Here is a 26,768-nt window from a genome sequence, read left to right on the forward strand (position 1 = left end):
AGTAAACTAACACAACAACAAGCAAGCAAGTACACTCTTTCATTACTGTTTGCGTCATCTTAAGAGAAAAGAATACATCTTAAGTAAGTGTGAAGGCTCCTGTGCAAAAATACAGTAATGCATCAGTGGCCAAATGCAAACATTGGAGTTAGGAATCTATGCAGTAGCACCAGGAATAGCACCCAACCCCGCTGTTGAAATTACCCAGGCTTCTACCTCTAGTGCCAAGAGAATCTGTTTTAGCTGATTACGAATTGGCCACGATCGAGCCAGTCATGAAGCACTGGCTTCATGGCTCTTTGCAGGCCTGTATCCATTAGCTTAGCTTCTACTTTCTTGAATGGAAAGGCCACCTCATTAAAGGAACTCTGAGCTGCCGCAGCTCCTGGTGGGAGCATTATACAGTTTAGAAGTTGCAGAGTATTTTTCAAATTTTCCCTGTTTCAATTATATGGGATTCCAAACCAGAGCCTTTTTTTATTTTTAAGAGTATAATCATATTGAGACTGTTACAGACTTGAAGGGTCTCAGAATAAGTCAGACATACTTCAGTCAGCAAAACACTGGTCATTCTTCCATTGTTCTTTTAAAAACAAGTACAAGGTCCATATTAAGTTCAGAAAGCAAAGCCAAATGTTAAAACAGATTCACAATCATATTCTTCCTCTAAACAATTCTGATACAAGACCAGCTTCAACTAAACTTCTTCAATTATAATGAATCTTCTATAAACTAAAAAATCTTCTATGAACTTATTATTATGAATTATAATGAAAACAAACCTTTGAAAGACAGAGATGTCAGTGAGTAACTGGGCATATTGCATTCACAGAATCAGAAGATAGACGCTGCAAGAACAGGCTTCACTTTTAACTGTAAACAGGTATAATACAGTATTATTTTTTGAGTACATGAACATTATTTACCATTTAGCAATAATTGTGCACAGCATTTTTCAGCACTCAGAAACTAAATTTCTTTATTGCCTCGCTATTGCTGAGAAATATTGACTTGAAATATTTCAATATTGAAATATTGAAACTTGAAATATTGACTTGAGATATTGAAAATATCTTCAGCTGTGTGTGGTAATATACAACCGAATGTGTAAGAAACATGTGGGCTTTGTTATCCTCCCACATACCTCATTCTCAACAGACATTGGCACTTCCAATTTACATCCTGAGGATGCTTCCAGTCGTTTGGCCAGCTGAAAAGGAAAGACACTAATCCATATGGGCTCTCTCCCCTCATTAACACATGGTAATCATTTGCTTAGCTTTACACCATTTTGATATGAGACTTAAGGGCTTCTTAGAGTCCAGTTTGCTACAACACCAGATTAAAATACAGAACAAAGACACTGAAGATTATGCTGACTGAAAAATGATCAGAGGCCACACAGATTTTTTTTAAATTGTTCAGATTATAAAATAAAACCTAAGTGTATTTTTCCTCCCACTTTACAAATGTTTGAGGCCAAATAATTCTCTTATTCTGAGATTTAAGTTAATAAATTAGGCTTCTTCCTGTGAAGCTTTACAATGCAACTTCTCTAAAATTAGTACAGTGCTTAAAGAGTACATGACAAGATTCATAGTGCTTTTTCTTAGTCTTCCCATGACGACAGACAAAACGTTGTACAGATTTAAGTTACAACAGCAGCCACCAGTGATTTTCTTTCAGTGTCATTTTAAGGGAATTATTTCAATCTCTGTACTGAACAAGTTTTAAAAAGCAATGGATTCATTCTCTCTGTGTACTGTGAGAACTGATAGATAACCAATCCTCTATCGTGCTGTCACCATCCAAAGTCCCAGTGCAACATTGGCAGCCAAAAGTGTACTACCAGCAAGCAAAATTAAAAAGCCAACAAGCTCTCTGTTTTGTTTTTCTACAATCAAGGAGCTCAGAGTGGCTTCCAGGAAAGAATTTAATATCCATTGACCATCCAAAGCAAAGCAGGGTACAGCATTGATAACTGCCAATGCTCCTGACAGTGAAATTAGGTATCTGATTGACATTAGTTAAGGTTCAAGAATAAAATCCAAGAAAATATAAATCCAAATTTAACATAAAATGCATTTCTTATTTCTAGTATGCAAAGAGAAACACGAGGGTTATTTTTAGGTGCCATTCTGTTTCATATAGATTATATATAATATAACCACAACATAAATGCCCACAGAACTGCCCTTATGAGTTCATTTGTTTTAAAGTAATAAAAAAGCACTAGCGTTTGATACTTCAACAATCTGTGCTCTTCATAACTCAGATAAAAGCAGGAGACAGCAAAACCACAATTAATATTGCCCATCCTCCTCCCTTGCCTTGTGTGGTTTTGGAGCAAGGTTACAGGTCTGACACCACACCTGAGGTAAGAAGGTATTCTAGACCTATGATCTAATATGCAATAATGATTAGGAATATTTTCCAAACACTCCCTTATTGGTATAGGCACATGGCTAAAATATGATTTGAAATCTTCTACTTACCTGTTAGCCAGGAAGTGGAGTCTATTTCTGTGCATGCATGTGCATGTGAGAATGAGACAAAGGTAGATCATTTCTGTTGCTGGTAAAGCCTTGCTAACATTACTACTTACCTCCATCCTATACCGGCTGGACAAAAAGACACATGACTCAGAAAGGAGCTGGATCAGTGGGAACCTTGGCATGTTTCCAGAAAAGGGAAGTTTATAGGTAGCATCTTTACTATGCTTTTATGGACAAATCTGCTAAACTGTATTTTAACCACCCATAAACATTTCAGTTTCTAAGGCTAAGGGTCTTAGATTAGCCATATACAAGCCCAAGTACATATATGATCTCGCTCATTAATAAACACATTTAAATGCATTATCGTCCTGGCTTTTGAATAGGGCAAGTTTTCTGTTGAAGATAAAAACACACAAAAACAAAACAAACAAACTACAACAACAACAGCAAAAAAGAGTGGAAGTGAACAACCATACTCTGTTATTTAGTTCAGCATAATGGCTCAGAAATGGTGTTAATAAAGCTCTGACATATCAAAGCTAGCAGTAACATTTGTCCTGCCATAAATTCAGGATTACTTTGACTTTCTTGTCAGAGCTGCTAAAAATCATCGTCAAGAAAGAGTTTTAAAAAAAAAAAAAAGCTGACCAAAAATATCCCGCTAAGCACAAGGAAGTGGGAGATTCCATTCTGGGCTTGGCACATGGACAATAATTAATGCAGAGATGGGATAAAGATGTCAAAACTTTACAGAAATGTTTCTGAGCATCCTGTCTAAAATGATATCCAAGTGAAATTTTGCTGGCTCACTAAATTCTGAACAGTCTTCTTCTTGTCTTAAAAGAACAAACATACTTCAAAGGATACTTGCAAAATGTCTCTATCACCACAGGCAGATCGATGCTTAGAAAGTTATGTCGTGGTACAAAACTGCTGAGACTTACTGAAATGAAAACAAAGGTAACACAAAGAATCAATAGCTGTTGCAGAAATATAATATTATGAATTCGAGTTTTTAATTTTCCAGAAAAAAAAGCACATTTTAAATGACAGTTCTTCAAGCATGAATAGCCAATCTAAATATGGTTTTGCTTGGCTTGTTTTCAAAAGACACAGTGCAGCCATTAAATGTCTCTTAAACACGCTAACATAGTAAAATCATACCACAAAATACAACTAGCATGATTTTAGTAAAAGGAGATGTATATTTTCAGAGACAACTGGACATCTGTAGTCATAAAGACCATATGGTGTAATTTAAGTCTCTTACCAAAAAAATCATATAAAAAGAGATTATAGTTACCAGGCTTTTTCAACATATGTTGTCCACATCTATACATTCATACTGTGGGTGCACATGTGTACTTTCTCTCAGGGCCCTAAAATTTTTCTCTTGCACTACCTACAGAAGATTACTATGTTCTGAAGTTGAGCTCACGTTGCATGGAAGGGGGGCAAACAGGGAGGAGAGCACCAGAGAAACTCTGAGAAAACAAAGGCTGGGAAATGATACACAGGTGCATTACACTTCTTAACACCAGTTAGCCAGTAATTAAACAGCACCTTCTATCTTCAGATGATACCATAGGTGACTCCAAGATTTAACTTAGTGCAACAAAAAAGCCTGGGAGATGAGACTTAGTACCGTTTGTATAAATACCTTCCTCTGCGCTGGAAGACTGCATTGTCAAACTCCACACGACCTTGAAACACTCTTTGGTACCATAAAAGGTATAGATGAAGGTATAGATGAAATTTCAGCTGACTACGTCAAATGCTTATGAGAGAGTTTATCCTCAAAGAAAACTAAGTTAGCTTGAGATCTCCCACCCTGTTAGTACAGGGATGCTCTACCTGGGTTGTCTGAGTCTGTCAGCTTCAGGGACTGTTTGAAAGCCTTAGTTTTGTGATACCTGAAAGAGAGGCTCCTTTCCTACCATAAAGCTCCACTTCTAGCATAGTGGACTCTTATCCCCAGAGCAAAGAGGCTCAGGTAATTTCAGGTAGAATCAGAAAATCACCTTAAGAATGAGCTTGCTCAGCAAATGCAATAGTCGCTCTGTCCCTAAAGAACAACTTTGAACAGAGTTGAGGCAAGCCACAATGGTTTGAATTTTCCCTGCTAACATTGGAAAAAAATACATCCATAAGAAATACCGTTTCCTCAGAGGTACATGAAAGCAAGAGTTCAAAGAACAGATTGATTAGAGTTCTGAGCAGAAGAGTTCCAATCCCACTCTAACAGTAACATCCCTTGGGAAAGGAACAAGATTAACTTACCCATTCAGAAAGTCTAAAACCATAGGCTAAGAGAACATTGGAAATCGCAGCATTAATATGTAACATGCCATTATTGCTGCTTCGTGTATCTTCGTTAGCAGATCAGATTTCTTCAGGTTCAATAAATTGAAGAACAACAGAACAGAGGAGAAAGAACAATTCCAAAGGAACGTGAGGCTGAGAACTGGTCCACTCAGCCACATTAACATTACTTCTGTTTTTTGAGGCCCTTGTGATGAGTAATCAAAAAAGTAAAACATAGTACAGCAAGTAAGCATACCATCGGAAGGAGAAACCTGGAAAGCAAGGGGTCCCAAAAATAGAGTGGTTTTGGTGCGGCAATAAGCACAGAACTTCCCAATACCAGAATTGCCTCAGCAAAACCAAGATGGTTTGAAAATCATGTTCTCTCTTACCTTAGCTGAAGAAAGACCTTTAATTTAGGGGTCTGTGAGCAAATAAGTAAGTCTGTTGGACTACTGAGTGAAGAACATACAGTCAGAAATCCTGGACACAATCCAGCTCAGAAAGCCAGAGGCATCCAAGTCAAATGATATCCAAGACAAACAACTCATTAAGTTGAAGGCTGGTATCAGAACATCTGATCAAGCGCCTTGTTCATGAGCTAATCAGCAAAATGGCTGAGACAGCCATTGTATTCAAAGGTTTCAAAAGACATACACTGCAATATATTGTAATTGCAAAACCTGATTGCCTCTTGACAAACACCTAACGGCTACTAACAAGTCACCATCCTGAAGTTGTGCCTACATTCAGAATTGTTCACCAATCTCCCTCCCCCTTTGATACAACAAACTACCTGTCCCTAATAGCTTCCAGACCTGGATCAAAACTACAAACCTGGCTGCTTAAGCAGTATCTCCAAAGCACCGCAAAACTCTTCACGAAGTTGCAGGAATGACCTCCAGACACTGAAATATGAGGCAATGAATCTAGTGGCTGTAATGGATCAAACCTAATGGTGGGACGCAAGCCTGCCCTTTGAGGGATAAGGATTGTAGAAATAATGTTCTTCATGCTTGTCTTCAAAGGACAATGCTGAGAAGAGGTGAACAGCAATGAAGCTGATTGAGAGAAAACAGTCATTGTTTTCCACACTTGAAGTGAGTAATTCTTCGACCTGGAATTAACATTTATTTTGTTGGCTAATGCTAGATGGCATTTGCAAATGTTGAGAAGAGTGCACATCAGACACAATTTTAATCAGAAGGGTCGATAAAGTGATTTAGTGACTAGGTTGACCAACGACATTTTTAAAATCTCTTAATAGAGGAAAAGACAACATATGCTATGGAGGAGAAAGTATGGCATGAGATATTTCTGTATGGTCTCCAGAAGAAAACAAACAGACCTTTTACATTTGGATAGAAAGAATTACTATCCTCAACAATAACGGGAAACAAGTGTTAAAAGAACGAGAAGCCAGACTCTGCCAGACAGACCTTCATCAGAGATTATGACTGTTGCCCAATAAACTCCCCAGAGCTGGAAAGTGGCTTTTTTGGGGAAGACTTTGATAAAACAGAGGTAGGAGGCTGGTCCAGTTTTGTACTAGGTAAGTTCCATCTTCTTTTCATGAAGAAAATCTTGCAATTTTTTGATCCCTCTTCTGATGGGTGATATGAGGTGATATGGTCTTCCCTCAAAGAGTGTGAATTCCAAATGTGAATGTTAGTCACCAGATTTTCCCAACCACTTAGGAAAGGAAGTCAAGATTTTGCAATACTAGAAATTGCATGAAGGAATAATAATAAAAACTAACAACCAAAAAAATCAAAATAACTAAGAAATACTGCAAAGTTGCATAACACTAATAACAGGGCGCTCCATTTCAACCTTACATATCATTTGTCCAACATAAGGAGAGCTTCTAGAGTATAACAGGCCTGCAGTGAGAAAAGTCGGAAAGTCTTGAGTAATACCACATGAATTAAACCCACAGTATGAATTTACATTAGAATACATTAGAGACTTTTCACAGAGAGGATGCCAATTAAAAAGATTAATCAATGTGTCCATACTTAGCAACGCACATTCCTAATCATTTCTTCTGTTTCAGTTTCAGCCATATCTCCAGCAATATAATTGCATTTAGGAGTGTGATTCTTTACAGTTATTTTAGACAGAAAACAAGAGCTAAATATAGATATTAATCCACATTAACAAAAATCATTTTTCATATGATATTTTACTTCAGGGAATAAGACATTCAGGGAATCTCGAACATTTAGCTGCACAGCCTATTTCTTGTAAATAGCTAATATGTATATATATATATATATATATATATATATTAAATATTGTATCCTGAAATTGACTTCAAATGAAAATATGAAATAATCACTGCTTCTCCATAAACCAGGACTACCATGGCAGCAATGCAAGCCTAAGCAGAAAATAATACATGCATAAACCCAGAATGTTTTTCAAACATAACTTTAGTGGCATTACTAGAGCAAGAACATACTCGTGCAACTCACTTGTCAGGTTGCATGATAAATGTAGCACTTCTCTAAAAAGTAGTGTTTCCTGCAAGCAGGAAGGTTATGCTAAAGAATAAGGCATTATTTCTATTTCAAAATTCACACAGTAGAGAAAGAAATTATTTTCGCTTTTTTAATTTTTATATATATATATATATATATATATAGTTACCACATTCTGATTGTCACATCTGAAAAAAACAACAACAACAACAACCTGCTGGCCCCAAGCCAGTATTGTACAGTGCAAAGTAAGTCTGAAATACATCAAAGTTGTTTCACTGGAATGCATGGAACACTGCAGCTGGACTAACTGCTGCCCAGGCCAGGCTCCTGTAACTAACTTTAGCTCTGGTGTTTTTCCAAGGGGAACATAGAGCATTGGTTGCATGTCAGCAAACTCCGTAATAAAGTCAGCTTTTAGCTTTCAAACTAACACATTTGTTAGGCAGTTCCCAGGGTATAGTAAATCATTTTAAAATTATATCCCTGTATATATGCTTTTTAAAAATTTATTTATTTTCACATGGTGATTTCTTAATTTAGAACTACCTCTATAGATAAATCCAATAATATTATTTCCTCATTTCTAAAGGAATGACAGACAGGTCTGACTGCTTTGCAGAATTACCATATAGTAGGAAACACTAAAATTCCAACATACTGAAAAAGAGAACAGTATCAATTCTTCTTGAGTACCTAGAGTTTGTATTGTTAAACTAGAGGGCTGAGAAAAGGAACTTAAACCAAGCATTGAAACAAATACTATTCTTACAAATTATTCTTGCATATGGAATAGATGTCACCAAATATTGAACCGTGTGTTAATATCACACAGCTGACCAATGCTTTTCTTCCTGAATGGCAAAAGGGCAGAAATAACAAGTAAAGAAATCCCGTTTTGCACTTATAAATGGCCTTATGGTGCAAAGTAGTAGAAATAAATAACCTGATTTTTCAAGGAGTATCAAAATAAGACCAGCACAGAAAGATAAAGACTGGCAGATTAACAAAAGATATGTTTATGCAAGAACACTAGAGGATTTACACAACCAGACTTCATCACTGTTTCTAAAGCTCTTTTGTACTAAATTCCAATGCTAATTCAGTAAAGCATAATGCCTTGCTAAGGAGATACTTCAGGATGCCTGAAGCAAAACCTCTCCCTGTGAGGTAGAGCTGTCTGAGTAACAGACAAGTTCCTTACAGAAAGGGACAGTATTTTAACACTTAATACCTTTTTACGCCCTTCTGAAGCTCATTTTCACTCTGCCACTCAAGCTACTAAGTAGGCATGAAGATTAGTTTGTTAATTCTTCCTGTACTTGCTCCAAGAGAATTACTTTTTCCTTGTATATCTGACTCAAGGATAAAATCTTGTCTAAAGGAAAGCCATAATCCATTTCAAAATAAGGAACTAAACTGCTATATGCTATTTAATTTGGGGCACTTAAAAAAAAAATCGGGAAAAAATTATGTTGTCATTGTACTTTTGGTTTAGTAGTCATGGGAATCTGTCATACATACTTGGATATTAGTGATTTAAGCAGTCGTGCTAATACTGCAGTAAAGGCGTTGGAGCAAGATGCCCTGGAGATTTCGCAACAGCATTTCGAGAAGTGTATGTGTTAGCAAAATACAGGTGCCTGTTTCCCATGACTAAGCTGAATGGTATCTTTTATAGGAATAGCCCTTTTATACTTTTCTGAATAAACAACTATCTCATATCACATATTGTTTCTATTACCTTTGTAACTCATTGCACTGTGCACATTTCATTTTAGGCCTGAGTAGTCCATGTCTCTCCACTGGCTGTAACAAGAAATGGATTCTGCATTAAATAAGTTAACTGACAAGCGCTCCAAGAGCTTGTTCAAGCAGCCAGGAAAAGTAAACCGTATTAGAACTCTTTTGTTAGACTGCTTTAATAAGTAATACAAACCTGTGTACTGTAGGTGCATAGGGTGTCCTACAAACAGCATGTCAATATGGGGTGGATGTTTTACCCTGATTAACCTTGTTTGATTTTCTAAAGAAGGAGTCACACAAAAGCTTGGAACAAAGTCCTTCTGGCAGTCCATGTTGGTTCGACAAACTTTGCTGGCCCCGATAACTTTTCGTGCTGGTAGACAGGCATACTGCAAAGGGTGTTTAAAAAGATTGTCAAATTTAAAGGTATTTTCCAACAGATCAGAAATAAAAGTACTATTTATTCATTTTTTTAAAGCAAAGGTCTCACTGATATGTTACTAGCCCACAAAGAGCTGGAATCTGATTATTTTTTTCCAGATCCTACGGAACCTCTACCTGATATACATTCAACCTGTCATTCCATTTTTAGTGGAATGTAGAAAAGATGCATGTACCAAAATAAAAGCTAACTTTTTAAAGAGCTACAGACACACACAACAAGTATTAAGGCATGACATGTATGTCAGTGATTTCTAATGAACAGAGCTTTCATCAATGTACAACTGACTTATCTGTTTAAGAAATTTCAGCTTTCATTGATTAGGCTGAAGATCAGGTTGCTTTCATTGTTCAGGAAAGCAACCAACCACCCTGCGCTGATCGTGTGGTTGTGAAGTGACCATTTTGAACTAGATGAACACAGCACCCGGTGCAGTGCTATGTCCCAGGTCCTACCTATGTAACACTCATTCACTCTCTGCATGCTGAAAGACCAGATCTTTCTTGCTCCCCACAGGCCAAGCAGAGAACAGCATAAAGGAACACGAAAATGTTTTTCCCCTCATGGCTCTCATAAAAGCTCCATGGCAATTTTGCTTTTGTTCTTAAACACAAGCAAGGAAAGTTCTTAATCTGTTGTTTGCCTTAGGAAAGACAAAAGAAGATCTTCTTGTTTCTTAGCCTGACAGTTACGCTGCCTTATAGACGCATGGGTGTCATACACTCCATTAACCTCAATACAAGATCTTCTATTCTAATTAGTGGGAAGGGGCACATTTTCAAATATTGCTGCGTAGCACTGCAAAAAATTTTTAAAATAATTGTCCAAAAACTCACAGCCATGCCAAGGACATTTGAAGGTCACAGGCTTCTGGATGCTTTTATTTCTTCGCTGTTCCTAAGTACCAGCTATGAGCTTAAGAATGTCAAAGCTCAGTAGGGCAGTGTTTATCAAAGCTTGCTGAACTCCAGGATGTTACCAGCCACTGTCATATTTCAAATGAACTGCTGGTCTGTGCTCAGTTCTCAGTGACTAAATACCACAAACTGGATATTGTTTTTTTGTTTGTTTTTGTTGGGAGTATTTGTTACAGAGAATCTGTAAATATAGCAGATGTAGTAACAGACATTTCTATTTCTTTAGGTATCTATCCTACAGGTTAGAACAGTAACAGACTGGCATGTGTAGAAAAGTTTACACAGTTCAGACTTGTGCTCTTTGTTCTTGTAAACAGAACTATTAAAAATACTCCATCACTGTCAATATGGATCATATGTTTTAAGAAACATTTCTATATTTTAAAGAGAGTAACACAAAATCCTGCTGGGAAACTTTGTATATTTCTACATGCTAAAGAAAAACAATGTGGTGAAAAAGGAATCAAATAGAGGCCTTACTGAAAAAAAAATAAAATTAGGCAATCTCTAGGAACTTGTCTTGCATGGTTTAAGTTTTATCTAGTGAGCAGCACAGCACTGCTGACTTCACAAAAAACAACTGAACAGATAATCCAGTACTTTACTTTGCTTGTAGTGTTCATTACCTTCAAAGACTGAAATAAGGAAAATAAGCAATTTTAACTTCTTCTCAAAAGTTGTTTTTGTTTCTCACCAATATTCTGCATCAAATAATGAAGATGAGGAAAGTATCTTTCTGCCTAAAGAATGAGGGGTATAAAATCTTCTCTGGTTCTTCCAGAGACTCCTTGACTAATCATGGGAAAAATTATAACATTATATTTTGGCTTGTAAGCTGTAAATGAGAAAAGTAACGTACATATTAACCTTTAATACAAACTGTAGGTATTCTTAAGCACTTGAGCATGCTTCATAAATGTTGGTAAATATTTCTAGTTTCATTTAAACAATATCATATTTACCAAACAGAATTAGCACTTTAAGTAACTTACCAGATGGCTGTCCAAGCTATTGCTGTATGAAAAGCAAATGTCTGTGAGGCTGTTGTTACTACAACATTCAACTGTGCCATCGAGTCTTCTATAGACTAAAGAACATAGGCATTGATCAAAAGAATGATATCATAGCATAGTAACTTCCTGAATTAGTCTCTGAATAAAAGAGAACAACCATTCTGCAGCTTTCAAGAATTACAGTAACTCACAGATTCTACTTGTGGTTCAGTCACAACTAAAAATAAACTTCACCACTTTAAGAACACAGATTTCAAACATGTCACATGCTTATTTTTTCATCTTAATGATCTCCTTGAGATCTGGCAGATCTATTACTTCCATGTTATGAGCATTATGAATTACAAAAAAATAAAATAAAATAATTGGCTGTTGCCTCCAACTTGCATTAAGGGCTAGCATAGAAATTTGTTACTTACTGTTGTACTGACTTCACTGGCTAACTATTGAGATAACTAACACTCAAGATGTCCTCTTTAAAACACGAAAGCCTTTACAAGATTCAGTTTTTGAAAGATTTCCAAGCACTGAAAGCTGCAGCAGTGAATAAATGCTGTTTTAAAACCCAGTTAACTAGTGTGGTGCAGAATCCTTCCATGGATACTGTTAATTAATACAACCTAACTTATTCTACAGCAACAGCTTTTTAAACAAACAAAAGAACAACTCAAAAGAACAGTTACTGTAAGAATCTGTCAACACTGCAGTACCTTCCTTAGTTAGATCATGCTTGACATAGTGGTTGCTGATTTATCACTGCATAAACTGCAGTCCACTAACATGGAGCTTTATGCCTGGGGCTTACAGGTGTAAGCACTGTGCCATATAATCCTTCCTTCAAGTACCCTAAAGCAGCCAACGTATATTTTTGAATAGTGAATGACCATGAAATTAGTTCCCTTATGAACTGCACTGAATTTTTTTTTTTTTTTAATTTCAAGAAGATCCCTGGAGCATTGTTTTTTGTCTAGCTTCATACTCAAATATTTTATTCTCCATTTATTTTATTGTCAAGTAGATAGGATCCATTTGCTATATATATTTTTATTGATACTCTGCATTTATGTCAGTTGTGAACTGTCAAGATTTTGACAAATAACAGCTGCTAGAGACTGAAAAGAGTTCATTTAATTTCAGAGGAATATTTCTCACTGCTGGAGGCTTATGGCTCTGAAAATGCAGGCAGACTGGTCTGATTAGAATGCAGCAGTGGGACAACGGACTGCTAACACAATACAGCAAACCAAGCTTGGATGCAATATTAAGTCTCTAGTATTAAGTCCCTGGTATTCCGATCTAAATAGGACTGGTTCAGTTGCACAATATGCAGTTTTATTATCTATGACTCTGAAATTACATATCAGAGAACAGCAGAATCTCAGAATATATAGCTATGGCATCTAAGAATAGGTTCTTACTTGCCATCCCAGCCCAGCTGTAAACATTTCCAGAGTTGCCCTCATTTTCAGAAGGATTATCCAAACTCTAAAATATCTAAAAGGATCTTACCCATACTCCACTAGTTTCCAGTTTTAAGTATTTATCTTAGTTCCAGCTGTAAGATTACTTTCCTTACATATAAAAAAAATACCAAAAGATTACCTTTTCAGTCTCACATGACAACTATAATGCATCTAAAATATAGGTATTTGAGCTGCCTGACCCATCTGTCCCAGTATGATGAAAAAATGGCATCGTCAATTTTCAAGCTCCGAGAATCATATAGGTTTTGCTCAGCTGCAGGCCCTTAGCTTTGGAATTCAGTGTCCATGGATGCTTGCATGAACCAAACTCTGGAGAGCTGTAGGGCATGTTGCAAGACATTCAGCCAATTAAACTTGACTGTTCATTTTTGTTCTACTTAATTTTTGTTTATTGTTCTAGCTTAGTTCACTTTTTTTTTTGTTGTTTCTCAGGGGTAAGTTGTTACAGCAACAGCACTCTAATGTATAAATGAAAACAGAAGGAAACAGACTGACTTCTAGAAGCAATATGTGCAGTCCAGACAAAACTAAGTTAACTGGCAAAGACATTGTGAAGTTGAAGAAGCAAACGAAACATAAAACCTCTTTAGTGAGAAACATCACAAGAAGTGTCCATAATAAAGCACATCATTGGGTTAAGCCACAAAATTTGTAATGTCACACTAATCAAAGCAGTAAGGTGATGTGTGGAATTCACAGCTGCAAAAGGTCACTGACTTGATCCATGGAACTGAACTAAAAATATAGAAGATAACTGTATTACTGCTAATAACCAAGTTATACAATATCCAAAAGAGGCAAGTTCCATTATTCAGATCATACAGAATATTTGTATAGGATGACTGGAAGACAAGAGAACTTCTGTCCATCCCTTCCCCACTTTTTATTTCACAAATAAGGAGTGGCATATTGGTCACTACTTAAGAGAAGACAACAGACTCAACTTAATGAGAAGTCTGTCCCCACTAACAAATCCTAAATCCAAAGTAGTCTTTAAGATGTGATAAAATTATAACAAATCACAAAGAGAGCACCTAAAATCATACCTCTAGCTGGAAAGCTTAATTGTTGTAGGGTGGCTGTATTTATACAGTAGCCGATCTGCGACTTCTGTGAAATATCTCCCAGACACGAATTCCAGTCTTCTACAGTATAGATTGGGCAGTCCTGTAGACTAGTGACAATATCCCCCACAAAGAGACCTCTTGGTCCATTGGCAGGAGAATCCTGAGAAGAAACACTGAGGTCAGCCATGTTGCTATAGTTGAAACTATAAGGATGTGTTTACAGTTGAATGGATGCTGAACATCCATGAAACGTTTAGGTTAGGACATTATTTTCAGAGAAACAGAAAAACTTAGGCTCCACTAGAACTCTGATTATTTTCACTGATGGTAAGAGTATCACAAAAACAACACACTCCATGAAGAATAATTTATTTAGTGCATAAAGGGAAAAAAAAGGGCAAGTTTCCAAGTGTTTTCAAGGGACCTCTTCAAATCTGAGCAATTATTTTCATACAAGTTAATGTGTTTTTTCCTATCATTTCAAATTGAAGAAACATAAATTAGTTCCCTAAATGTTCCAACAAAGCAGGGTGTACCTATACCGTCGTAAGTATAAAGCACAATAAATGTCATTCTTTTCCTGAGTTATAGCAGTTTGGTTTTAAACCCAAGAAAGACTGAGACCTTTCAGCTCTGCTCTTCTTCAACTGTTCCGTATTTGATTAAGTCAGAAAAAAATCAGTCCTTTCCAGAAACTCAACAGTCTACTTCTGCTTTGCTTCCAGCTGACCAAAGATGCGTGAAAGTCAGAATAATCTTTAACATTAAAAACAGATAACAATAAGCTAGTCATAAGGCACATTTGAGTAGATTTACCTGGTGCCAGCACTAAAGAAATCAAATCAAAAACAAACAAACAAAACAACCCCACAGAAATAAGCCTGCAAAGTTATCTCAAATATCTAAATAGTCTTATACTATGCTTAGTAGTCTGTAATTATTCATGCCATGCCCATTCATTTACTAACACTAAAAAACATAAGATTGAGAAGGCAACTTCAAACAGACAAAAAGCATAATATATTAGATTTTGAAGAGTGCTGCACCGACCAAATTTAATTGTGAAAATAAGAGACTCAGGTACATTTCAAATCACAAACCATATAATATGAAATCAGTAAAGAACTTTTCTTACCTCTGTTACCTCAGTGACAAGTGCCCCAACACCCGTGTAATAGAAAGGGAAAAGAATGGCTGGCAGCAGAAACAAAACCATGAAACTTGCAACACCAAGAACAAAATTATGCCACACTCCTAAAAAGAAAGGAAAAAAAGTTTCTAAATAAAACATTAATATTACTAATAAAAAGGTATTTTTTGAAATACAAGATCTTACAGTTAACTTCTAATTAACTTTTCTGAAACAATTACTATAAGAATGGATGAAAAATGAATTCATGGCAGGGCACCCTGAAGAAAATATGAGCTTCTGAATCAATTTTAAGCTACAGCTTCTATCCACACAATTGTCAAGAATCATAAATATTAAAAAACTAGTGGAAAGAAATGTATTACTTGTCACCTTCTACCACAACAAACTGTCGAATTGAAGAATCTTAATAAACAGGCTTATATATGAATGCTTTTTTTCTGTTTGTCAGCAAGAAGCTTAAAATTTAGTTGACATTCGATACTTTTTCATGGTTATTCCTGTTGTATCAATAAAAATAATTACATGTATATATGCCAAACAAGGTTAGAAAATTATTTGAAAAATGGCTTCTTTTACAAGACACCATGAAACTAAGTTCACCAATCAGCAATTCCTAACATTATTTTTGCCAATATATTTCTAATGGCAATCTTTACAGTATGCTGTTCTCCACAGGATGAAACAAACCTCTGTCATAAGGCAGGCTTGCCTTCCTTCAACATCTAGTACTATACAAATTTTTTCATTCCTTCTGTGCTCTTGGATAAACATTTTCTATGACCCATGCAGGAAAACTTTTCAGTGTCAAAGGCTCCTTATTCCCTTCTTACAGTGCTTCATCTGGTTAAGATGGTTTGATTCAATTCTATATTTACAGTACACTTACAGGACAGGAACTGAAATAAATGTATCTAAAAACATATTAAGCCTATTTTTCTTGCACTGTATATAATATAGCGGTCATAACATGTGACAGACTCTTATTTCCTCTGCTTATCTTCACATGCCACCCAGTCTTTTACATTTCTGATGCTGTAGAAATGAGAAACATTTTTGGAGTACTTTAAATAAGAGTTTGTTGCTGTTTCCACTAATAGATGCTTCTTAAAGTGATTTCTCTTTCTGTAAGTTTTTAATCGTATCTCACTGAAAGATAATTAGATAGATAAAGAGAATTGAATGCTGAAAAACTTTATCTCACACAAATGCATGCATGCGCATACAAACACAAGTACAACAAAAGTATTAAGTAAATATTTGAACTTAATTGTTAGAACCTTTTTATCTTAAAAATAAACTTTATTTTTTCCAGCTTAACAAAGTACAAAAATCTAAGAAACAAAATTGCCTTGCAACAGTGTGGCCAGTAGAGTGTGTAAGCTGAAGGGAAAAAAAAAAAAAAAAAAGGTGATGGAACTGCTGGAGGGTGACAAAAAATGCTTTCCAATAGCTAGGAAAACATGGGCCTTAATACAATAATCTACACAATTTGCTGTGTGGAATACAGCAGAAAAGTCTAAAATAGAAAGGCTTCAAATTCATCCCAGGTGATACCTAGAAAAATAAACAGCGTTGAAATGAGAATACCTATTGAGGCACACTGATGAGTATACCATCAATTTCATTTTGCTAGAACAGCCTCATCCTTGGAAACTTAATTCTTTATATTTAAAAAGGCACACTTCACACAGCCCTTAAAACACCTTAAATTCATGCTTCGAAAATCTTTAGCTCTTTTTTCTGTTAAAGACAAAACATTTTGAAAAATATTATCTGAAAAATAATCTCAAAAATAACACATATATTTGAACTAATTATAAGCAAAGGCTGCACAGGAGCACGTTTTAGTTATTAGGCATGCAGTGAAGGCTAAAAACATCACAAGTCTCATTCACTATTCTTGAACTCATGATGCCATCTGCTGTACAACAAATATACTGTTTAAACTCCAGAGTACAGGTGGACTATAAAAGGAATATTCAGTGTGGTTCTCTACTCTAGTTCTTTTAGTTCTTCCTTGTAGCTTTTGTACAAAAATCTAAAAACTTGCCCTGTAAATTCAAATCTTCAGAACACTGAAGATCTGATAATAAGTTCATTCAACTGCTCTGACAAAAAATAAACGAGTACAGTTTACCAAATATCACAGTTTATTGACATCAAACATCCTCATACTAAACTACACATAGCACTAGCTGTAAAAACTGCATGTATTTGTTATACCAAATTGATCACAAGCCATTAACGCTAAACAGCCTTGCAAAGTGCTTGTTCCTACCTTTCATTCCCTATGTCAGGTTTCCCAAAAATTATTATAGGTGTTTACTTGTCATCAAAGCCATGAAAGCAATTCTTTTCTATTGCAGCTTATAAACTCATTTTTCTAGATCATTTCCCAGGAATGTAAGTAAACAACTCATTTTGAAAATTATGTCTTCTCTTTTGGTTTTGTTCACACTAGCTGAAAATGGAAATTGACTAATTTGAGAAAAAGGGCTTCATAAAAGTTAGCCTATCGCATTAAATGATTTTGGTACATTACAGTATTTGGAATATAGATACCTTTGCTTACCTAGCATTTATCTTCATGTACCTGATCTACGAAAACCTGAAAATAAGCTTTGCTAAATGCTTCTGTATGCCCAGTCTAAAATACTCTTTATAATTTCTTATAGTTATAATATTCAATAAACAGTGTTACCACGTACACAGTACTGCAGGCTGGCTGCTTTCTATTGCCCCCTGCAACAGAAAATCATCAGTGTCAAGAACTAAACAAAAATGTTATTTTTTCTGTCTTTATTTCAATAGGTTGGGAAGCCCCTTTTTCTCTAGAAGTCAATAATATAAGCAATTGAGGAAGCATAACACAGTCTCAGTCTAGCTTTGCACAGCAATTGAGCTCTGCTTCCCAATAGCCAAGGAATTTTTAGTACAAAAAGCATTAAATCAAAACTCCTTGGAAGTTTATTTGGAGCTATAAGCTGCAATTCTCTTTGGATGTTTGTGTTTTATCTTTTATTTCGTTCTGATAGCATCGCCAAAATACAGTTACCTACATAACAATGTAACTCAGACTTTTTTGACAATCACTCAAGCTATTGTTGAAAATCACATAATAGGTTGCTCCTATTGCAGAAGATGGTAGTGGTTGCCCAAGGGTATTCATTCACCTGTGATAGCAAGTCACGTTCTCATACCACCAATCTTCTGGCTGAGTATTTATTTATTTTTGTGCTCCAATGTTTCACTTTTTAAGCTGTATGATATGCAAAGAAAGTTAAAGGAACTTCTGCACCTCAGCTGATATAAGAGCTTATAATAATGGGAAAAGGTGGTCAGAAACCACATTTTTTCCCCAACCATATGAACAACTATTCTGAGTCTGATTTAGGACAAAACATTTTTCAAGTCAGGAAATTCGTACTAATTTATGTTCCTAGAAACAGAATTATCTCCCCCAGAAGACAGCACAATACGGACAATGATCAAAAGGATTTTCTGACATCACAATTCAAGTTCAGAGCAGAAGGATCACCTTTAGGTGAAGAGAAGCTTTTATGCTTCTTCATTTTAAACCTTCAATCCTCTATCAAGGATTTATAAATGATACCTGTAGAATAAGTAACTGTGCTAAGGAGAGATTTAATAAGAGCACAAACTATTACCTGCACAAAATATCCTTAATTGCTGGACTGGTGATATCAGCTGCAAGTGGGTTGTGAAGAGGTCAACAAATGCTCCAGGATAGACAATAAAGATAAAAATCCCAAATCCGTTAAATCGTACTTGTTCTCTTTAAAAAAAAAAAAAAAAGAAAAAAGAAAAAAAAGGAAAAAGAAAAGAAAAATGAAGAGCAGTTATTGCACACAACAAATGAAAAACTGGGAGGTTTTGCATAGCACACATTTTTGACTATGAGAATAATTAACATTACAATTATCAAACTAACTTATTCCTCATAACATGAAGGATGGAAAGACAAACAAGAGGATATTTTCTGCGTTAATTGCCACTTTTAAATAACATGCATTTATGAGGCTGGTAAAAAACAAATGCTAGAGTTCAACTTCTTTTCTGCCTTCTGGCAATAACACATGAAATATTAAAAAAAAAATCTGCTTTTAAGTAATATACATTTTAGCATATATTTTAACATTGGGGGAGTCTATTAGGTAAAAAATGGCAACCTTTATTATTGAATTTCAAAATAATCTATGAAAAATGATCTGGAAAAGCAATGCCTTTCCTTTAACAGGAACACTTAGAGATTTCTGGAATTTATCATTTCTCTCTTTGTCCTAAGTGAAATTCAGAGTAAATTGTAAACTTACAAAAATGAGGGAAATGTCATCTGAAAGTCAATAGGGTAAAAGGACAAATGCTATTTAAATATATTAGTAGCTGACACTGTCATACAGATAAGATAACAGTTTCAGAGTTTTCACAATTGCTTTTAAAGGGCACTTTTCAGAATATCTACGTGAAGACTTGACGAAGCTAGATATTTCCGATGGGACTTGTAAAGGCATGACAATCACGTTTCAAGACATTTATTGCAAATAAATCAGCTACTCTCATATCTTTTCTGTGACAGTACACTGGGCAAAGCATTATATTTAGTCACTTTTCATACAATCCCAGCTGCAAGAATGAAGCACATATACAATAAAAGGAGACAAAAAATTATGAGAAGACATAAAATTACACAAAACAAATCAGAACAAAATAATACATGAATTCTCTGCAGGTAACTCATAAAAACTGCCCTTACTACAGATTAGCAAGGGTAATCTCCTGCACATGCCAGATTTCACGACTTGGGTAGAAGGTATAAAGGGAAAGAGAAAAAGGCTTTTTTGATATAAGCCTTGACTAAGCTAAGGCTTGAGTATTTTATGCTTTTGTAGCCAATACTACCTTGAACTGAAGCGGGTGAAAGTATGGAGGGAGTCAAAATGATGTACCAGAAAATATTATTATTATATACAATAATCATACAATTCTCCCATAGCACACCTATTTAGTAAAGCCTGAGGATGGACCTTAACAGCACTATAGACCCAATCTGTACTAGGAGAAAAACAAAAACATAAAAACACAACACAACAAAATGACAAGGAGAAAACAGCAGCAGCAAGTTGCTGTAAATGGAAAAAAAATAATCTCCCAAATTTTGATTGACAGTAATTTTGCAATGGACAATCCAATTTTTTCTCCTTGAAATAGATGGGAATCGATTTTTAACAAAAACATAACCCAAAGCTGAATATTCAGAGCCACTGCCCCAGATCTTGAGTGAAAGTATCATACCACTAAGGTATAAGAATTATTAATTCTGGTTAAAAACAGCTCCATAGTTACTCCTGGATTCTCTGCAGTTAGCCAGCAGCACATGAAGGCACTGTAAGAGAAAGGAAATTTTCTTGTCTCTTCCTGTCATGGGATGAGCAAGAGCAAAGAGCTTCATCCTCCACAAAAAAAAAAAACAAACCACTGGATATTACAGAAACCAAGCTTAAAGACAAACAGAGTATATGAAACACACAGGGTCCCACATCACTCCTTTGACTGAGAACTTTCATTGCTATAAAACAGGTTGTAACAGGTTCAAATGCAGTCATGACTTCTTATTCTCAAGAAAATCAGTGAAACAGCTTAGGGCTTCGTGCCCATGGGACAAATAATGCCTATGATGTCCCTAGGAAATGTGGAAGACACCTGAATATCAGTTCTGGTAACCACCACTCAACCCTCTTATGCTGGAGTGTCGTTTAACAGTAATTGACTAATCATCAAATAACGTCTTTGTGAAGTAATCATCACAGTAAATAGTGACATTAAAAATTTCAACCGTTATCAAAATTAACACATCTCTGAGATTAATAAGGGCAAATCACATTTGACTGAGTTACTGCTGTTCAGATGCTACTTCATGAGCTGCGTTTAAACAAACTAATTTAAAATCTATTTTAAAGTACCATTCTGCAATAGCATGCAGGTCCTCTGCAAATGCCACAGCTGAAGAAATGAAATTACTGTATGAAAAGCAAGATCAATTATGAGCAGAATTACTTTAAACCTCATGCGGCGTGGTCTGATCATGAGTCCTGTTATGAGTCCTGTCTCATGATCAGTAGAATAGGCACTGTATTAAAACTCTGTCCTTTCTTGTACATCCTTCCAGACTTAAAATCTAAGGAAGCTATGAAATACAGAATAAACAGACTCTCTAGATAAACTGAAGAAATGCTAACAATGTTCACCTGTAATTGGAATATTAGTCTTTCTTGGCACATAGTAAGAGAAAAGTAGTTTGTATTACCGAATAGCTGCCACCCCATGGCCGACTTCATGTATCACACCACTGATGAGGATTGCAGAGAAGAAATAGGTCAGCTGGCTGACAGGCAAATTTACACCAGGCACCTGTTCATGTGGGCATGACAACAAAACAAAACACACTAGGAAACCACGAGGTACAAAGACAAATCATCCTGCCTCTAACCTTGCTGCTCTCACTCAGCTTTCTCAGCCCACCAACAAAACAGGAGCCACACACACAGCACTACTGGTTTGTACCCCTTCTCTCTGTTTATTCAACATAGTTTAAAATACACTGAATATATATTCTTTTGTTGAAGGTTGAAAAGCTCTGCAGGTGAAAAAGCCTTTTCCCTCCCCTACTCAGTCCCCACAACCATGACAGAGCGTGCCCTACTCTATATTAAGCTCCAGAAGTTTATAAAAACATACACAGACTTCAACTAAAATGAGACAGGCTTGGCACTGTGAGCAGTAGTTTACAATATCCTGTAGATAGTCATGTGGTTGTTGAGATCCACCCTTCAAAAAAAAAAAACAACAAAAAGTGTAATACATTTAAAACTGGAATTGTCAGTCTCCCTTCTCTCTTTCTATAAAACAAGACACCACCCCAAATTGAAAAGATCAAAAAAAGAGTAACTTCTGTCTATTGTTCAAGCTTTGGCAGTCTGCATATAGCAGATTAAGATTAAAAAAAGCACTTGCAATGGAGATACTATTTTAACTGATGTAGGACATAACACGCAGCCCCCCCAGTCTTCCTGTTGCTGTGAATTCCCACCGCTCCCCAGCTCTTCTCTGCACTAGTTATGAGACAACAGCTCCTTCCAGCCAGGCTCCAAAACAGTCACAAGTCAGAAGGAGGAAGCCTGCCCTCTTTCCATGGGACAGGGAGGAGGACTGCTCAATTCCCACCTCCTCTCAGCTGCTGGGACTGCGGTAGGAAGACCTGCTGCTGACTCAGGGACAGTTGTCCCTGCTGCTCCCCACACTCCAGGCAGGGAGCACACCAGTGCTAACAGCCGCTGTGTACATGGCATGAATTGTGATCCAGTGGCAGAAAAGAGATGTGATGGGCAAACATTTCTGACCTGCCTGTAAGACTGTCTAAAAATGACCTTGTGTGACACAAAAGGCTGCATGCAGCTCCTGGCTGCTGTTCTCTGGGCATCAGATACAACTGAGCACACCCTATTCAACCCTACCTTCATTCAGTCCTGCCTGTTGCTCAGTTATGTGCATTCAGCTATCCATGAGGAACCCTGAGACAGCTTGATGAGACAATCTAACTAAAAGAAATCCTTTGGAGGACTGTTTTCACTAGTGTTACACTGAATCATTTCACAAATTCTGTTCAGAGTGTGATGGTGACCAAGATACTTATCTTAACTGGCATAATGATTGTACCTCCCTGTATGAAGACAGCTGCTCTTCACTCGTGAGGCTTCCATTGCTGGCATTAAAGCATTAGCTGGTGGCACTAATAGATCAGTTAACTGGCATTCTCAGTGGCTCTTTGCTCCAGGAGCATGGGAGGACAGACAGCTATAGCAAAAGTTCCTACTGCAATACCACCGTGACTGTGTCACATTAGAAAACACCGAGTGCTTTCACATACCATGTCAAAGAAGCTAGCTTACGACACACCTGAAGAGGAAGCTAACTCTCATGAAGAATTCATGCAGTATTTTGTTAACAAGCGTTGTCACCTCATGTTTCATGGTCTTCTGGAAATGCCTTTAGTAAAAAAAGGTCTTTTCCTAATAACTGATCTGCTTCTTCCCCACTTTTGCTAACAGGCAACCAACACAAGAGGAGGAAGCTAAAGAAAAACAACTCAGTTATCTGTGGATGGGTATTTTGAATAAAGTACATGGCTGAAAAAAAAAGAGGATGGGGGCAAAAATCTAAATCAATAAAACATAAGCGTAACTCCCTTTCTCCAAAGATGAAGAATAAAGGCTAAGCAGATTTATGCCAAAGGCTAAAGCACAGTTAACAATTAAAAACAAAAAAACAAAACAAAAAAATGCTCTCTCTCCTCCAAGGCAGTCAATTAACTATGAAACATATTGATGACTAATTTAAATGATGAGAAGGTCCTCCTCACTTGTTCTTCACTTCTTTGCAACCACATCTGGGTCACTTTTAGTGTCAACTTACACTACCACATTCCGGTCAATAGAATACTCAAACTCTTTGAATGCAGAATTGCAGGACTGTGACCATTGAGAAATGAAACAAAAGAAAGAGAACCACACAGGTTCTCACAGCTTAGGAGAAGTAACCTTATCTCCATACAGGACACTACATTATCTGTATACAATCCATCTCTTTCAGTACTGATCTGTCCTTGGTTTGAGTGCAGTGATGCTGCCAATGAGCAGTCATCGCAGAATCCATTCCACATTGAAATTGTTAATATTGTGCTACATTTCTGCTTTCATAGTCACAGTTCACACCAGATTACTTGCTAAAGCTCATCTTCACTTTGCTCACCTTTTATTTATGTCACTTTCGCAGAAGAGCAGAGTATTGCAAATGACTACTTTGGCGTCACAAAAGTGGATGGATTCATGTACTGATCTCAAAAAATGAAAATATAAGAGAGCTATTTCTTATTCTGGAATGCAATAGACACACATGCTTAAAATGGACCCTGTTGGCAGGTAAGAAATTTTCAGTCCCGTGTTCAATTTGTGCTCTACTAGACACACAGCATAACACCAAGACTTCCCACTCACTCCTGCTTGCTTCTGGAGATAATTCAGGAGCAGGTTGTAGACCAGGTGACTAACAGTGGCAGTACCAGCAGTTCTCTCCCAGGTTACCACTTCTGCCAACACAAACTGCATTTGCTGCATTCACCCTACGTGAGTGAAACAAATCCAAACCATCCCAAATGTACTGAGTTTATAACGCATGCTAACGATCAGGCTGCTCACGCTCATGCAATTTATTTAAGTCTAGTGGCATACGGTCAATTTAGCACTTATAGGAAGGTCTGTCAAGGCAGCACACAATTCCCAGCTTCTGTTTGCTAGACTAGCTGAGTAATACAACAGAGCAAAATGGTTGGGTACCACTGCTCTAAGCCATACGGTAGAAGGCAGAGTAATCTTATAGGACTTTTTGCTTTCCTGGAAAATGACCACACATTCTGGCCAGAGAGCATTCTCGGTGAAATAAGGTTAGCTAGGAACCTTTCCAGGTTAAACCTGTTGTAAGGGTAATGATACTTCTTCCATTACTGCCTTATGTATTTTGACGTAAGACATAAAGACGATATTTGCAATCTCTCACATTCTATAAACTACATTTGTTCCTAAAACAACACAGTAGTGTCCAGCATCAGAAATCCATTAAACAATCAAATAAATTATTAGGCCTTTGACTAGATACTGTCAGAAACAGAACACTCAATTTCACAGTGTAAATTATGCAGAGGTCTTTGAACAATCCAAAAATATGCAATCTCCTCACTAATGAATCTTTGTTTCCACAATCACACAAAGCTCTTTACATTTCTCTCCTTTTCAACTGATGTTTTGTATTGTAATAAATGAAGGAGAACTCTTCTCTTCCTGCGGATTATGGACTTGTTTTGCAGGCTTCAAGGCCATCACTGTCTGCATGGCATCACATGGCCCAGAGAAGGTAAATTCTTATTGCAGTTTTGGATTCTTAGTATTATGATAATTTAAGGCTTTTCAAAATTGCTAACCAGTTCTCACTTCTGAGAATATTTAATATAAATTCTTTCACATATTTGCATTTGTCTTCCCCTCTTTTACTACCTCAACCCTCCATTTGTAAGGCTGGTAACAAACCAGCAATTTTTTTATTTAAACAAATATTAGCAGTTAGGTTATTCTTGCACAGGAGGATTTAAGTATCATATATCCCATTAAGAAGTTGGTTAGTATCAGCTCACAGCCCTCAAATGAAGACCTGAGGAGAGAACACTTACCACAACTTGTAGCATACGATCATTCTGGGCTTTTGGTGCCTCAGTTAGCATCTGTGTCAGCGTCTGCATCAGTGTCTTTCCAAGAAGAATAACAGAGCCAAACATGGCAACTATACCAAACACCATTCCCATGCTGAACCTGCAATGATAGGCAAATAGTTTAGTAATACATAGGCACAGGAAGCTTGTGCATATTCTCTGGGTATTTAACTTAGCACACAAAACAAAACACAGGGCAAAACCTACCCGGGGCTACTACTATTCATGCATTAACAAGGAAGTAAGTAAATATTAGCTAAAGGAAACTAATAAGACTAATAACATATACTAGTAACATATTTAATAATATATAATATTTTCCTTGTTTAGTAAGTGTTTGACATCCAAATCACATCCCGATTCATCTTCAAATATTTTTATGCTGTTCTTGAGCATTCTATTTTTTTATTCAGTTACCCAACACAAGTAACTTGCCATTAGCTATGAATAAAAACATAACTTTACAATGTATAATTTACCATGTTGCACCACACCATCACATATTTAGAAATCTGGATCAAGTGATGGGGTGGAATACATATTTATATAAGCTTTTTCAATAAATTTGGCATCTTTCTCACCAGCAATAAAAAGTGCTAAAGAACAATAAATGAGAATCAAACTTCTTTAAAGAAGAAAAATTAAAACGTACAAATGCAAGACCAGATTAAAATCAGTTACTTAAAACACATTCTTCTTCTCACCCATTCATATTTCATTAAAATCAGTGTGAAAAATCATTTCAATTTAATTTAGTCCACCTAATGGTAAATTTTTATTCACCATTATTATCATTATTTCACACTATTCAATAGTTGAAGGATGTGATAAAGTCTATTTTCTAGCTGCAACATTTCAATTCACTACCAGTCCTTCTTCCTCTCACAATCACGTAATTGTTCTCTTACCATCCTTAATAAGGCTCACTGGAAATTAGCAATTTTATTTTAAGCAATATGCACTTGTAATGCTAATTAAAGAGACCGATGGAAACATTATACTGCAATAAATTACACACATTAAAAAATTGTGATTGATACAGAACTACTTAAAACCAAAGTAAAACCATTAGATACCAGAGAAACCAATGTGAAGCAGACTTCTCTTTCACAATTATCTCACTAATGGTAGCAATACAGGAAATGAAAAGAAATTCATGCCTAACTCATTTTTATTTTCAGAGTGGATATAAAACAACACTAGGGAGGCAATTCACCAATAATTTTCTAAACCAGTCCAAAAGCATCCCTATTAACCACCCAGCTTATTTACCCATTACCAGCAGTCTGTGCAATCTTCGCAAGGAAAGGTGCAGGTAGGTAAAA

General features: G+C 36.3%; 1 protein-coding gene across 2 annotated transcripts in view; it reads right to left on the reverse strand.

Annotated features, from left to right (window-relative positions):
* Nucleotides 1-480: 480 nt before the first annotated feature.
* MBTPS2 (membrane bound transcription factor peptidase, site 2) overlaps nucleotides 481-26,768 on the reverse strand; it is a 31,523-nt gene continuing 5,235 nt past the window's right edge. Inside the window, exons 3-12 of one of the 2 annotated variants that reach the window (XR_005813850.1) lie at nucleotides 25,405-25,543; nucleotides 21,433-21,536; nucleotides 18,776-18,903; nucleotides 15,090-15,208; nucleotides 13,934-14,114; nucleotides 11,383-11,477; nucleotides 9,225-9,420; nucleotides 9,030-9,094; nucleotides 3,366-3,441; nucleotides 1,995-2,013 (exon numbers count right to left, since the gene is read on the reverse strand). Coding sequence is in view for 1 of the 2 variants with exons in the window: in XM_040531969.1 (XP_040387903.1) it covers nucleotides 1,791-2,013; nucleotides 3,366-3,441; nucleotides 9,225-9,420; nucleotides 11,383-11,477; nucleotides 13,934-14,114; nucleotides 15,090-15,208; nucleotides 18,776-18,903; nucleotides 21,433-21,536; nucleotides 25,405-25,543 (1,261 nt within the window). In the remaining variant the exon portion in view is untranslated. Of the gene's footprint in view, nucleotides 2,014-3,365; nucleotides 3,442-9,029; nucleotides 9,095-9,224; nucleotides 9,421-11,382; nucleotides 11,478-13,933; nucleotides 14,115-15,089; nucleotides 15,209-18,775; nucleotides 18,904-21,432; nucleotides 21,537-25,404; nucleotides 25,544-26,768 lie in introns of both variants that reach the window. The other variant, XM_040531969.1, reaches the window with a different exon arrangement.

This window comes from Cygnus olor, chromosome 1 (assembly GCF_009769625.2).
Source record: "Cygnus olor isolate bCygOlo1 chromosome 1, bCygOlo1.pri.v2, whole genome shotgun sequence".
In the NCBI taxonomy this organism is placed as follows: domain Eukaryota; kingdom Metazoa; phylum Chordata; class Aves; order Anseriformes; family Anatidae; genus Cygnus; species Cygnus olor.